Source organism: Siniperca chuatsi, linkage group LG6 (genome assembly GCF_020085105.1).
Source record: "Siniperca chuatsi isolate FFG_IHB_CAS linkage group LG6, ASM2008510v1, whole genome shotgun sequence".
Lineage (NCBI taxonomy): Eukaryota > Metazoa > Chordata > Actinopteri > Centrarchiformes > Sinipercidae > Siniperca > Siniperca chuatsi.
The window spans coordinates 19,264,318-19,279,440 of NC_058047.1; the positions used below are offsets into that span (position 1 = coordinate 19,264,318).

Sequence of the window (15,123 nt, forward strand, 5' to 3'; positions counted from 1 at the left end):
GTGTTCATGTAGTTTTTGACAGTAATCGAGTAATTTCTGCTCCATTAGAATAACACTTCACTGCAATTTTATGGTCTTGCAAGTTTATATGATCATGTACGTGGTGATTTTCATAAGCCTATTAAGAACAACATTTTTCAATTTCAAATTATATTGGTGTCACAGAAAAGGAAGTGTTCATCTGAAGCAATGATGTAAAATCGGCTTACCCTGCAGCATTCATTCTCTGAGGCTTTAACAAATACATTTTACAATGCAAATCCTGTAAACACAGTGCGGCGTGTCCCACTTTTAAACCCCACAGGAGCTGGTGTACTGTACAGGTGAGGCACCGTGAGAGATGTGTGCAACTTTATGACAGCCTATTATGATCACACTTAAAAGTATCTTGACGAAGTTGTACTGGGGCGAGGCGATCACCGAGGGAGCAAGCAACTGGTTGGCAAACAACAGGAAGGAGATGTACCACAGAGGGAGAAATGTGCCAACATGCTCGGCCATGTTATCCTGTGTCTTAATGAGGCAGCGAGAAAAACACTCCCGGCTAATTATAAACATCACAGCGCTGAGTGAGGATCACCCAGGTCATGTGTGCTCCTGAATGTGAACAGCCATGCAATAACGTATCATCAAGGGACGCGCCGGTCCCGTTCATTAATGCTGCATGTGTTTGCAGGAGCAGCTGACTCAGCATCAATTGCGTCTCTGAGCTTCAGTATGTCTAAATAGCTAATGACATGGAAGGATTTTATTGTTGAGATCATTTTACAGTTTGAAATTAAGAAGCAATCCCTGTTTGAGTATATGCTGGACTGTACAGCACATAGTGGATATAAACTACATTGTGTACCATTGTAAAAAATGTGAAAATTATTTGAGAACAAATTATTATTTGAGCAAATATTTGTGATAATCAGAGCTCAAATGAAATTCAAGAAGAAGTGGAATTGGGTCATTTACCTCTGGGCAGGCGTACCAGCCTCTTATCAGAAGTGCAGAGATGGGTTTGGGGATGGAGTAGCCAATAGGAGGCCGGGTGTGATGGTAGGCCATGTCTGCTGCTGCTGCAGCTGAAGACAGAACAACATCTTAAAATTAGGTTTAAAATGATCTAATGTTGTCTGACAGCCTGTTCTGTGTTTGTGTACTATTTTAGTTTTCTTAATAATTTATAAATAGTTTTCTTAACTCTGTCTCTGTTCTATTCAGTTTCCTGAAGCAGCTAAATGGAATTCAGCCATCATTAATTGTATTTACACTCGTGCTTTTCCTACTGTGTCGTGTCAAAATGTCCTCAGTGAAAAAGCTGTACTGTGTCAGAGGTCTCTTATGTGGTCCCCCCGCGGTTCGAACTCTAGTACGCACACTTACTATCACCATTTAAGCCCATGACTGATGTGAAGAAAAATACCAGGTTTCAAGTGAGCGAAGGGAATTTCTCCAGTAAGCAGCTCCCACAGACAGAGGGCGTAGCTGAACATGTCTGCCTTCACTGAGTAGCGAGTACACTGGGTGAACACCTCAGGAGCCATCCAACGCAAGTTCTGCACAAACACACATAGACACGCACATATATGCACATACAAATATATACATACATAAAAAGAAATCATAAAAAAGACATCAGGCCACCTCACACACACACACACACAACTGAGGCCCAATTACTGACATAAACACTGCATCCCAGCAAGGGCAAATATCTACTCACAAGAGGCAGTTCTCAAGAGATGTAACACACTTAACACCAAACTGCAGGCCAAGCACTCTGGATAGTGACGAGTCAGCACACTGAGACAAAATCTGCATGAAGGCAGTTTTTTTGTTTTTGCTGGTTGGTAATTGATGGCAGGTGCCAGAAGAAGCTCTGGCTTGAACTCCCGCAAAATAATAGCATACACTTTAATACAAAGTGCCTTATTCTTCCATGGATGCTGCAGATGGTGTTGGTGTGAGAGCATTTGGCCAAAGAGGGAGAAAAAAACTCATTCCAAAAGGTTTTGTGTGTGTCATCAAATAAATCAAGAGAGGAAACAGCACTGACCCCCGGCTGCTTAGTCATGTTATCCTCATCCACAGACTGTAGAAACCTCGATTCTGCAGAGGAAGGCAGGGACATGTAATGGTCAAACAATGTACATCCAAGTCGTTTAGCTGTACTTTCATCTAGACCGACTCACATTGAGCTGAGCCAGTGAGTTAAATCTTTGATTGCCAGTATTACAAGAAACAAAACAGAAGTGAAACCAACAGAAACACAGCCGCCAGACTAAATATTTCCCTTGGGTGTAGGGATGGGTGATAACAAAGAATGAAATCTTTAAAGCTGCATTAAATCGAGGCTATATGAAGTTTTGCTGAACAGCGGCTACTGTGGTCACAGTGACAAATACGGGACAATGGTAAATCCGAAAACAACAGAAGCACAAGTAGAGCAGAGTCGTAAAGTAAGTAAACTGACTCAATAATGTGAGTTATAGACCAATATCAATTGAAAGTTTGCTAAAATTAGCTAACATTAGCCACCATACGCTACTGGTCACACCAGACCAAGTGAGGCTATAGCAGCAAAAGTGGATTAAAGTGAGCAAGGGTGAGTTTTATTAATCAACACATTCTCTCTCTTACAAATGTTACGAAGTTATTTCTTCTTTCAAAAGGTATATAGTTTAACTCAGTAATCCCTTAGACAGAAAGAAGCTGAAAAATCTCTCAAGTTGTTCTTTCATGGATGTATTAAACAAAGATGGCCGTCCATTCCTTCAAACAAATGCTGCTCACCCAGCATGAACATCTGTCACATTACCAAGAGTCATTTGATTCAGTGTTATTATTTACCAAAAAAAAAAAAGGTTAATGCAGCTTTAATTTTCTTGTACAGCAAATAAAACACTGCAAAATGTCTCTTACCTCCAAAATCAGCCACCACCGCATGCCCATCCTCATACAGCAGAATATTGTGGCTGGAGGAAACACATGTATTATTAGTAATGACAACAGTTATTTCAGATTGCCGATCCCACCACATATGCTACTACTGTGGCCCTCACCTGTTGAGGTCCCTGTGGATGATAGGCTGGGTGAGGTTGTGCAGGTACTCCATGCCCTTGGCCACGTCGATGGCAATGATGAGCTTGGACTGCAGGTCGATAAGCCTGTCCATTGACACATCATTAGAGCAGCAGCCACTTAATGCCAGATCAATGGTCCCTGCCAATCACACACAGCACTTTACACAGATCAATAGGACAGTGTATAAAGACAGCACCTGGCCACACAGTTAGCGGAACACTACATCTGGATCAATGATGATCATGGCTGAGGGGGACAGATTGGTGAGGGGACGTTTCCAAGGTGGATAATGAGACCTGAAACAGTCGGCTGTACTGCACAAACACGTCCTTGTCAGACACTGAGTAACACCTTAAGGTAGTCTGAGCTCTTTTTAGATCTCGACATCAGAATTTAGTCACCGTCAAAGTGTGTGAGGAATCTAATGTGACATCAAACCAGCTGATGTTAACACACCTCACCACGCGGGACTTACCAGAACTTCTACTTGAGTTTTTAAGCTTCCTTTGCTTCATTTAAAAGTAGATTAACAGAAACTCACCTCTGTGGGCCTAAGGCTGTAATTTGCTGTGGTGTATTGGACTGCATCATAAGCAGCAAGGTGCTCCTATTCCCCCATTATTTTCATTATCAATTCATTTGTTGATTATCTTTCGATTAATTGTTTATATCAGAAAATAGTGAAAAATGAGCCCACGGTGATGTCTTTAAATTACTTGTTTTCTTCTGATCAACAGTCCAAATCCCAAAGATATTCAAATTAATTCATTTTTTAAATGATATAAAACGGAGAAAAGTAGCACATACTCACATTTGAAAAGCTGGAAACAGATAATATTTCACATCTATGCCTGATAAATGACTTTAATGGATTAATGGATTATCAAAATTGTTGTTGATTTAAACGTTTTAATTTTCTGTCCATTCACAACTAGATTAATCGACAAACCGTTTCAGCACTAATTCATTACAAGACTGTTTTGTTGGATTGCATGACTGTTTACAGTGGTTTCTATTTTTCTGGTCAATCAGTTTAAATCTGATGTTAGCCTGCCATGACTTTAACCCTGCAAAGTCTTAAATATTGCTGCTCTTTTTGCGGTTGTAAGTGTGTAAAATTGTTAGAGGTGATAACTCCATGGAAACGTCACAGGGAAGTTTAGTTGCTTGTGTGTGCACTAGATAAGTGCTTGAACAGACAGTATAATATACTGTATAACTCGAGTGCGTAATGCACACTTCCTCACCTCTTCTGCTCGTGCAGCAGAGAGAACAGAGAGCCTCCAGAGACATACTGGGTTACGATGGCAAACTGGCTGGGATCGTTCAGACACGCCCCCACAAACTGGATGATACAGGGGTGGTTGAGGCGACAGAGGATGGAGACCTCCCTGCAGAACATGTCCACGTCTGACTTTGAGCAGTACGTGTTGGCTCGATAGCTACAAACAACAGCGGGCATTAAAGAACTCATCATTTCTCCCCTTATCAAAGATGGGATGCAAAATCTCATTTTTAGAGGTATGTTAAATGGACAAGTACCGTTTTATGGCAACAATTTTGTTTCGGCATTTGCCTCTGTACACTCTTCCAAAGGAGCCTGAGTGTGACACAGATTTGATGCTCAATAATATTATCTGATAATCTGAAGCACATGAATTGAAGAGAAAACAGAAAACGTATGAGCGGAGTTACCTGATCCGATAATTTCATTAAACTCCAGCTCAGACAGCTGAAGGTGGAAGTGAGATGGGAGGCTGGCCCTGAGCAGGAGAACTTCTGCTTTCTCTGAAAATACAGAGCAACATTTCTAGAAAAACTTTATCTCATCAATGAAGAGCTTTACAGGAGTTTAATGCATCATTACCCCACAAAGAAAGTCACCTCAGAAAGTCAGGGTATAATGAATAAAACTGGTGAGGAAATTTAGACAAAATACGTGTGTGCCAAGGAAAAATATGTTTACAGCATAATAGTTGCAGTCATAATGCAGTTTGTCAAATTCTTGGCTGATTTTTCATCCGAAGGAGCTACAGATACTATTTTTATCTACAGGATTGGATGGGAAAACAAGTGTTTTATTGTTACAGAGCCATCAGGGCCTTCAGCGTAAGTAATTAAACCACGTTTGAATAACTACAGCTATGGTGAAAATCCTGTCATTTCCTTTAGACTGGTTATAAGCCCCTTTCAGCTTTAATAGCCATCAATAGTTTCTATGATACTAAGTATGAATATGACACAGACACAGACAGATCTGCGGTCCACACCGCCCCCAGTTCCTCTGACAGTGTGTGCTGTCATGCAGCTGACAGTGATGTGAAGTGTGGGGAAATCTGCTGTGCTTCACTCCACCTCACTACCTTTAGTCATGCTTTTGATCTTTCCCAGAGGAGATGGGACAGAAACGTAGGACCCATCTGGAAGAGAGCCGACATGTTCAGACAGATTAATGGGAGGACTTGTGTGATTTTAGTCCAGATAATCATTTCTAGAGGGGTGACTCACCCCCTCCTGGCTGGGAGTACTCATTGCAGGGGGAGTCATCTGGACGTTTGTAGTGTTTCAGTAAGGTGACAATGGAATCGTGGCCTGAGGTAGAAAAACACAAGAACAAGTAATATTAGTTTTCATTAGGTCTTTCCTGACAGATAAGCTCATCTTCACACAAGCAGACCTTTTTCATACGCCCACATCAGGCAGGTCTGCTCGTCCTTCTCCCCACTGGACCTACTGGGGTCGCAGGCAACCAGGTTCATGTCTGCCCCGCTGTCCAGCAAGAACTGCACCAGGCGGATGTGGCCGTGAAAACAGGCACTGTGTAGAGCTAAATAGAGCAGTCAGGAACATTTATTACTGATGGCATACACGCAGTTAGAATTAAAAACACAACTAATCCTGCACTTGATTTAACTGCACGAGTAAATAGAGGAGTTTTAAAGGGTGTCACCAGTCACCTGTGTGTCCATCTCTGCCCTGATGGTTGATGCTCATAGCATTCTGGCTCAACAAGAACTTGACCATCTCCAGGTCTTTACCATAGGTGCATGCACTGCGACACAAGATGTAGCCACTGATTATCAGCTCAGAGCAACATGAATCACAGGTTAAAGGTGATGCTCATAAATTAAACAGCGTGGCAATGCGCAGTATGTATATGTATTTGCATTTCAGTGTGTGAGACAATACCTGTGAAGTGCTGTCTCGCTGAATATGTTCTCCTTCGACAGACTTTCGGTGCCAGAAAACTGTATAATCTCCTTCCCTGCCTCAAATTTGCCGTTATAGCAGGCCCTGATGAAACACAACATTCAATACAGCACTTCATGTCCACCTCATGTCATCTGTACCAAAAGACTTCTAGAAGGCTATCGACGCTGTAAACCATTTACAAGTGTAATGGCGTGTCCCCGTAGATGTTGACAGAGTGAGGCTGTACATCAAAGTTGCCCTGCAGGAGGAAGCGCACAATCTCATGGTGACCGAAGCGGGCACAGAAGTGGAGAGGAGCGTGGTCTTCATTGTCCTGGGCATTTACTGAGAGAGAAAGACATCATTCCCACAATCATCTTCCACTACAGAATCGAATCAAGTTCCCTGTGGCTTTTTAAGAATGAATCAGTAGGCTGTTTTAGAAAGTAATGGATTTAATAACCTATGCTATTGTGTTTAATTCACACAACATTGACTCAAGGGGATTTTAACTGAATGCAGGGAAGCACTTCTTGGGCGTCTCAGGTCTCACCATTAGCTTTGCTCCCTTCCGCCGCCATCAGCAGTTTGGTGATGCCGAGGAAACCCTTGGCCGCAGCCAGGTGCAGCGGCCGGTCGCCGACCTCACCGCTCGCATTCACATCTGCCCCAAACTTCAGCAGCAGCTTTGCCACCTGAAAGGCAGAGAACGAGAGAGAGAAGAAGGGGCTTCAGAAAACTCAGAAGTAAATGACTGATCCGTTTTTATTCCTTTCACTTAAGAATGTAGAGGCGGATGATACGAGTAGTTTACCTGCTCGTGGCCGTTATAAGATGCAATATGCAGCGGGGTGAAAAACACAGCATCCTGAACATTCACATAAGCTCCATGCTGCAGGAGTATATCTGCTGCCTGGCGGGGGGAGGGGGGAATGGCATATTATGAATGTACAGAAGCAATGAAACGTCCGTAGCCAAGTCATTTTCCTCACATGCATTGAAGCCAGAAACAGCTGTCACCTCGTGGTGCCCAGCCAGCGTGGCCACGTGCAGGGCAGTGAGGGCACCGCTGCCCACCTGCTGCACGTCCGACCCTCCGTGGAGAAGTGCAGTCAGCAGCTCAGCGTTGTCCTGCGGGGCAGAAGCAAACCAAAGACCTTGAGGTGAAACCACCACTGCTGCATTACTATCAAACAATCACTGTATCTTCTCAACTATCACAGCATTAAAGGTTAGCCATGAGTGTTCTGCCTTTACCACATCCCTGCATTAACATCACAGTAAAGCAAGATGCAGCTAATCATACTGGCTTCGTGTGTACTTGCACCCCACCATGTGGTACAACTTAGGCAGCTCTTCGCCTACATAACAACACAAGCAAGACAAAGACAGACCGCAGCTTGAAACATATTATGAAAATAGTTTGAGTCTGTCTTTCTTTGCGTTAATTCTCTTCACCTTGTAAGCAGCCAGGTGGAGCGCAGTGAATCCATTCCTGGACAGTCTGGAAGGACGCAGGCCTCTGAGCATCAGGGTGCGGATATGGGCCTTGTTACCTGCTTACAAATACGTTATATAATATGCTGGTGAACTATTTCACTCAACAAAACATCCATATTTATTGTGAATGACATAACGAGGTGAAACAAACTAAATCTAAGAAGCAGGCAGACTGTTAACTGTTTATATTTAAGATTGATGTACAATTTATTTAAAATCTTCTGTTTACTTTTACGTCCGACTTTTATGTCTTAAGGTCCTCTTCAGACATTAATGTCCGTCAGTCTGTAGTAACCCTTGCTTCCACTGTCACATTTTGCTGAGGAGTTATTAATAGACTCTAGTAGTCATGCATACCTCCACACACGCAGCAGAGATGCAGCAGCGACAGCCCCTTCTCTGTTCGGTAGCTCAAGTTCACCTTCTGAAAAGCCTCATCAGAGCTGAGCCACACAAAATCAACGTCACCTGCTTGTGACAAACGAAACCCCGACTGACACAGAAAAGTAAGCAGACCGAGGACAATACAGGCATAACAAGCGCTACTTGTTAAATTACATGTGGTTTATACTATGACTCACACAGGCTCAATAGCATGTTTTTTTTTTTTAAACATTAAATGTTTTTGTCACCTGAAAGCAAGTTTGAGCTCCACCAGCTCACTGTCTTTGAGCTGGAGGTCGTCTTCCAACTTGTCGATGATCACAGAGTACGACTCGCCCACCTTCTTCTTCCACTCATCTTCACAGCCCCATCATCAAACATAACATAACATTTCAATAATATAAATCCCATTGCTTATTATTGTCCATATGCAGAAATACACATATTTTACCTTCTATATAAATGTGTATAAATTTGAGTCTGTGTATTGCACTGTACTGACTAATTCTCTGTGACTAACAGTTTTAAAAAAGGCTTGAACAACTTGTCAGTGTTTGTGATAGAGAATGATGGCAGCTAACAGTAAAACCCAGCCCTCCAGGCCTTCTTTCTTCAATTCAAACCTCGTTCTCAGTCCTGTGGATGCGTCTGACGTTGAAATATTCTCACAAAAACACAAACAAGCCATTACCTGTACAAGTCTGAGATGGTCTTGATTTGTAATTTCCCATTGATAAGGTCCTTCTTTTGTAATGTGTGCTGTATAGTTTGGTTTACTAGTGTAAAGCAATCTCTCACTCTGCCACAATTGCACAGGTCCAGATAAAGGGGAGATCATGGCTGTGGGCTAAAAATAAACACCTTTGAGTGGAACGCCTAACAACTATGACAACTGATCTCCCTCCGAATGCAAGCAGGCGTGTATCAGTGTGACTGTGTGTGTTCATGTACAGTATAAAAACAAAGCAAGTGATCAGTTGGCCTGCACTCTGCCAGATAGCCTGCCACTGCAATCAGTCTGTGATGTAGGAGAGTCTGGTTGATGGGCTGAAAGTGAATTACTTTACATTTCTGTATTGTTTTATTTGCCTAATAGAAGACTAGGTCAGTGGTTCCCAGACTTTTTCTGCATTGCATTTTTCACAGCAGTCATGTTGACTTGTCATAGCAGGTAAAGCACCGGGGGAGCTAATATCATTAACAATGACTATGTTCCAGTAATTACTGAAATGTAGCGATTAGTAATGTGATTAATAAATACCTGCTGTGATAAATACCTGTCCTTTGAGGCAAAGGGCTGTCATAAGACAATGGACTTGTCTATGTAGAGCAGTGTGCCAGATGCTCCAAATACCCACCATGACCCAAACTGGTTTCTGGTTTCTACCTTTGACCCTGCCATATTAACAGCTTCTCCTCTTGTCGCGAGCAAAACATTACTGCGAGCAAAGCACCTCTTAAAGGCTAAAACAGTGTGATGTGGATGAGGTAATAAGCAAAACGCTTCTAAAAGACACCAGAAAGTTATATTTTCAATTAGAAAAACTTACAAAACTTTAAAGAATTTACAGATGAACTTTATGAACGGTTATACCACGATGAATCAGATGACAGAATCCACATCAGACAAAAGCTCATAGTCCTGGCTGTTGAAAAATCATTTGACCACTGAATGATCATACAGTATATTAATGATCTATAGCACAATCAGTGTGATCTCATACTTAAACTGACAATAAAAACTTCTCACATAATCTCAAGTTACTTCAACCGTTCGATTTTCTCTGTGTGATGTCTTCGTATAGTCCCTTTCTGAACTTCAACATCTCCTCCAGGTTCTTGCACTGCAAGGACTCTTGCATGGACATCAGCTTTGTGTCTTTGGGTAAGCTGAATGTAGAGCCACTCAGCACAGCCTGAAGCATCTCCAGAGACATTGAGAATGAGCTTTGTGGATCAGAGCAAACAGGAAACAAACAAGCCTTCCACAAACTACAGCTGGACGCATCACCAGAGAACTTCAGGACTTCCTTTTTCAGGCCCCAGTGGGACAGACACTCCGCCAGGCTGAAACCACAAAGCTTCAGCTCTTCCATGTATGCAGGGGCTTCCACGGTGCGCTTCAAGTTGTCGTTAATCCCAAAGACGACGGTTACAAACCTGGTTTGGCGCTTGTGATTCACACACAGTGAATGCATGAAGACTCCACCAGGCACTGAGAGGCCCACACTGACCTGGCAGCTGCTGACGATGGAGTCCCTACCTACGGAAGCTCCTGCTCCCAGTCTGGAGTACTCCACCACTGATCCGGCTCCCACAGAGCAACTGGGATCGAGGACGCTGCACATAACACAGCATCCTGAGGAGCCTTCAGAGTTCCCATTCATATGTACGCTGAAGGCAGATGACAGGAGGCCCAGCTCACTCCTCAGCGCCACATCCTCAGTGAGGTGAAAGAGGTACTCTGATGTGGTTCCAATGTGATAAAACTTGGAGTTGTTCAGGAGAATGACATTCAAGGGAGTCCCTTTTAGATGATGGAAGATCTTTTGGCGGATTTCCACCAGACTTCTCTCCTCTTTGGTGACATTCGCAGTGTTGTTGGTGTAATCTATCGTGGCTTTAGACCCCAGTGCTTGGAGAAAGTCCCCGTATGCGTCTATCTCACAGTCCAAAGGCCCCAACTCTTTCAGGAGATTAAGGAGAGACTTTGCAGTTTCAAAGTCGACATAATAGGTGCTGTCTGTGTAGACAAACTCAGCGTCAGAAAGAGAAAAACAATCGCTCTGCCTTTTACAAACAGCTCCACTGTCTCGCATCTTATCAATGCTCGGCTTGTGCAGAAAGTGCAGGCAGGAAATGTTCTCCATTTCCGAGTAAGTGGTCTTTTCATATGAACCCAACACGAACACTCCGTGGGTAGTCCCGATAGACAGCGGGGAAGGGTGGGCTAAAGCTGTAAAGCCAGGTTTGTCAAACCTAATGCTCTCATCCTCTCCAACATTGTAGAGCTCTATGTCATCTGCACAGGTCACCAGTACACCAGGCTTCATCTGGGATGGGAAATCCACATACATGGCAAGTTTGAGCTCCAGCATCTGGTAGAGAGGGTCACCCAGCGGCATGGCGGTGAAGATCTTCCCCAGGGCGCTGGCACTGGGCAAACGCTGACTCAACCCTCCTGGAAGGATGAGAAGAGAAATGATAAAGTGGGAAACATCACGTACAATACGTGCATTACTTAAAATGCCTGAGCATTTGCAATCAACCCCTTAACTTTGGAATAACTTGGCCCAGGAAAATTAGTTAACTTTCACCTTCTTCAGTCAGTTTTAGACACTTTCTTTTGAAGCCCCAAACCTGCATCATCAGATCATTTGGAAGACGGTATAAGCACATAAAAATTACACACATTTTAACTACTCACATGTTTTGGTCTCTTCATGTGTCAGAACAATTGTGTTCACTGCAAAGTAATATTTTCACAATATGTCACATTATTGAAAGAATGTAAATCTGTCTTTTGAAGTGTGAGATAAAAAAAAAAATTGTGATTTGTGAATTTGCTAGGGTTAAGTAGATGATAATGATCCCCTGCTGAGGAGGAAGAGTTGCTTGAGTAAGCATAAAGCCTGTAGGGAGTGTGTATGCAGTCCTCATGTTGGACTCTATGGCAGTGTTGCCATACTTTATTTTTTGTTTCTAAAAAGTGAAAATAACTTAGCAGAGATGGATGCAACAGTAACTATGACTGTGGTGTTGGGATTTGGACTGTGTGAGTCGAGAAGCGGAGCGGAGGAAAAGCAGAGGAATAAATTATTTATTTGTAATTTATTTAAATGTCTTACAGAAACAAAAGAACATTGAAATCTCAAACCTGCATGGATCAGGATGACTTTCAGACTGCCCAGAGTCTTCCCATAGATGTCACTCAGCTGCTGCAGTGTGTACAGAGTGGAGCCCCCATTCCCTTGAAAACACAAGGTTATTTTCATAATAATGATAATAATAATAATGTGCTTTGTTGATCCCCCCTCAGCAACAAACAGAGGGCAGTGAAATTAAACTGGAGGAGAGTGCTGTCTGACTCACTCACCTATTTTAGATCCAGGCGGATCTGAGAAGATCTTGTAGTGAATTCCAAGGGGAAGCTCTTTTCTGTCAACTTTCTCACTGATCTGCAGCTCATATGCGTCTCTCTGGCTCCCATCCACAGCGGTCACAACCACCACGTCCCAAAACTCACCGGGCTGCACCTCTCGGTCTTCAGGAAAGAAGATGGCAGCTAGTTATGACTTACCCACTTCTTATGGGGGATAAAATACAGGGATGGCTTTTAGCTAAATATTGTGGGTGAAACAGACTTTCACTGAACTACATGGGGCAGTCAGTCAGATACACCAAATATAAAACTCACCACGCAGAGAGTTAAATTTTCTGAGTTTTTCTCTTGTTGCAATTTGTAACTTTGCGATACATTCCTGACTCATACTGCCGCCTCCAACGTCGATTGAATACACTCGCTGTACTGTCAGGTACGTTTTGTCTAACCGCAACAGGTAGTATTGCAACCCTTTCTATTTCAGACTGCCTTTTACTTCCGGGTGCCGTCACGTGGTTACTTGTGTTTACAACGTAGGCGGGAAGTGAACGGAGCACGTGTGAGGGACTGCAGGGCCATATAGCCCCCACCTGTGCGAAGTTTCCATACAAAAACAATCATCAAAACATTTTTTCACAGGTCTACTAAAAAGAAATCAAGCTGCAGTGTAGCCTTAAGGATTTTTTTTGCTTGTGAATAAAGAATTATGAACAAAAATAATAAAATAATTCAATAACTCAGTTGATGTTTTAACATTTTTTTAGAAACCTATCAGTTTTATCAAAAATACAGTAAAACCTAAATCATTCCTAAAAGCTTTACAGTGCCATACTTTAAAAGGACGAGCAGCTTATCTTTCTTTTAAACAGAATACACAAATCAAATGTTAAAGTAGACTGAAAGTTCATTCTTGACCTTGGAAACAGCAGTTTGACAAAATAAATTGAGTGGACTGTAGTTAAGATTTGATGAACTGTTTTGATGTAATCTATTTCTTTTAATTTTTACTTTAATTTTATTTTGTGGGTTGTTGTTTTTAACCTAGTCTAATTTAGATATATTGAGTCTAAAAATATGAGAATCAGCCTTTAAGACCCATCAAGTATTAGTTTGTGTTTAATTGTTGAATGTAAAGTCTTCGTCAGGTCCTTTAAACCTCAAAGTCCCAGACACAACAGGACATGGCCTTGATGTCCTCAATGGTAGCTACTAATCAGGTCTTGTCAGCAAATGATCCCTCAACTAATCCACTGATGACAAATGCAATCATTAGAAAGTGCGCTTTACTGCCTGAATGTAGCCTGTTAAATTAATCTATATTAGCTTTATTAATCAGAAATAACTGAGTATCATTTTTAACACGGTGCAAACGGTCACTGTTCACATGTCACCATGGCAACAGATGCTCGACAACATCCTAAGGATTGGCTGCATGTTTATTTGCATGACAATGACAAAAATGTATTCTCATTCACATAAGCCACATCTCTGGCGCTGTGCTTTAAGAAACAAGCAGATGCCAGGGTCCTACATCTCCATGACAACAATATGTGGAAATGTCCAGGGATTGGTTTGTCTGCCAAAAACCCTTTGACATCTCAGTAGTGCTAAAAGGGAAAGTTAAAAGACACGTAGGATACTCGAGGAGCGAGGTGGCTCGAAAAAGTGCACATTTGTTTAAAGAATTGGAGGAAGAAATCAGACAATGTCAACAACGTAGGATATATTTAACTTTTAGAGTCTGTTCTTTCCATAGTGACTGGACATGAACATCACTAATGACTTTCTTTCAACATGCGATCCATTGTAATAAGCTGTGGGTTTTAAGAAGCTATGAGCAAATTATATGAAAACAGATGCAATCTACTGCTTTAAGTATTTCATTTTCATATTTAGTGATGTTTCTTTGGTTTAATCTGATTCTGTAACAGGTCTTACAAAAAAAAGAACTTTGCCACCTTCAACCACATTATTCTTCCAGTATTGCTGAGGTGAGGCTAAGCAGTTTGTAGCTCTCACAGCTCTGTCAACAAGGCTACCTCACAGATGATGGCCAACAGGTTGCAGGCAGAACATGAGCAAAAGGAGTTGGTAAACCAGTGTACGGAGCTAAAGCATCAAGAACCACAGGGAGAAAGCACTCTGGCAGAGGCAGAAGGAGCACGCTCAGATAGAGGCCGCTCTGAAAGTGTTAAGAGCCCGTGGGGCCAGGCCGGTGCAGGATTTCTAAAACAGAGGAGGAGGATGGCTTGGGAGTGGGCTCTGATGATGGGCCCTTGGGGGGCAGCTTGCCTCACTGACCGAGGCCTTTCACGAGAATAGCACACATCCGGCGCTGTTCAGTGACCTGCAGAGTGAACTGGCAGTTCACACCACTTGCCACGCTGCAGGCCAAGACACATAATGCAATCATCCAGGGATGCTTTGGACAGGTTTATTTCATAGGTTTACTGGCTGACTTGCGTCTGACAGTATTTCATCGTTTTACCTGAAATTTCACACTATACTGACGATTACATACATTACATTTTCCATTACAGATGCATTCGCTTTATGCTCTTGTTCTCCCTGTTTTTGCCGTCTGGGAAGCGGTGTGAACAAACAGGATGATCATGGAGCAAACACAATACCTGGAAAGCAAGCAGAGCTACTACTAACCCCTTTAAAACCCCGGCTAGCAGAAGCTTAGTGTTTCACTTAGACTCCATCGTACTCCTCTGCTGGCCTGTGCACCTATCACAACACTAAAATCATAAGTTACAGTGGGACACAACTGCAAGCTGTGTTTTTCTTCATAAAAAATGGTTAAGGAATGGAAGGAATGCAGGGTGAGGGAGGTGAACACCAACACAACAGCTAAAATGAGCATAATC

The 15,123-nt window shown here is 42.5% G+C and overlaps 2 protein-coding genes across 9 annotated transcripts in view; both read right to left on the reverse strand.

The window, feature by feature from the left end:
• Nucleotides 1–9,053, reverse strand: part of tnni3k (TNNI3 interacting kinase) — a 13,532-nt gene extending 4,479 nt beyond the window's left edge. Inside the window, exons 1-21 of one of the 8 annotated variants that reach the window (XM_044199879.1) lie at nucleotides 8,840–9,053; nucleotides 8,397–8,505; nucleotides 8,122–8,207; nucleotides 7,723–7,820; nucleotides 7,285–7,395; nucleotides 7,079–7,177; nucleotides 6,818–6,959; nucleotides 6,465–6,609; nucleotides 6,262–6,366; nucleotides 6,030–6,124; nucleotides 5,750–5,899; nucleotides 5,581–5,664; nucleotides 5,436–5,492; nucleotides 4,768–4,860; nucleotides 4,615–4,672; nucleotides 4,320–4,514; nucleotides 3,051–3,155; nucleotides 2,911–2,963; nucleotides 2,045–2,097; nucleotides 1,412–1,544; nucleotides 961–1,070 (exon numbers count right to left, since the gene is read on the reverse strand). In XM_044199879.1, coding sequence (XP_044055814.1) covers nucleotides 961–1,070; nucleotides 1,412–1,544; nucleotides 2,045–2,097; nucleotides 2,911–2,963; nucleotides 3,051–3,155; nucleotides 4,320–4,514; nucleotides 4,615–4,672; nucleotides 4,768–4,860; nucleotides 5,436–5,492; nucleotides 5,581–5,664; nucleotides 5,750–5,899; nucleotides 6,030–6,124; nucleotides 6,262–6,366; nucleotides 6,465–6,609; nucleotides 6,818–6,959; nucleotides 7,079–7,177; nucleotides 7,285–7,395; nucleotides 7,723–7,820; nucleotides 8,122–8,207; nucleotides 8,397–8,505; nucleotides 8,840–8,879 — 2,121 coding nt within the window. In that variant the 5' untranslated portion in view covers nucleotides 8,880–9,053. Of the gene's footprint in view, nucleotides 1–960; nucleotides 1,071–1,411; nucleotides 1,545–2,044; nucleotides 2,098–2,910; nucleotides 2,964–3,050; nucleotides 3,156–4,319; nucleotides 4,515–4,614; nucleotides 4,673–4,767; nucleotides 4,861–5,435; nucleotides 5,493–5,580; nucleotides 5,665–5,749; nucleotides 5,900–6,029; nucleotides 6,125–6,261; nucleotides 6,367–6,464; nucleotides 6,610–6,817; nucleotides 6,960–7,078; nucleotides 7,178–7,256; nucleotides 7,396–7,722; nucleotides 7,824–7,993; nucleotides 8,095–8,121; nucleotides 8,258–8,396; nucleotides 8,506–8,839 lie in introns of those variants that run through there. The other 7 variants (XM_044199878.1, XM_044199881.1, XM_044199880.1 and 4 more) reach the window with 7 other exon arrangements.
• A 602-nt stretch (nucleotides 9,054–9,655) lies between these two features.
• On the reverse strand, nucleotides 9,656–12,792 carry fpgt (fucose-1-phosphate guanylyltransferase). The gene is made up of 4 exons (XM_044199886.1): nucleotides 12,566–12,792; nucleotides 12,245–12,412; nucleotides 12,026–12,118; nucleotides 9,656–11,329 (listed from the first exon to the last, which is right to left on the reverse strand). The coding sequence occupies exons 1-4, from the start codon at nucleotides 12,636–12,638 to the stop codon at nucleotides 9,915–9,917; spliced, it is 1,749 nt and encodes a 582-aa protein (XP_044055821.1). The 5' UTR covers nucleotides 12,639–12,792; the 3' UTR covers nucleotides 9,656–9,914.
• Nucleotides 12,793–15,123: the final 2,331 nt, after the last annotated feature.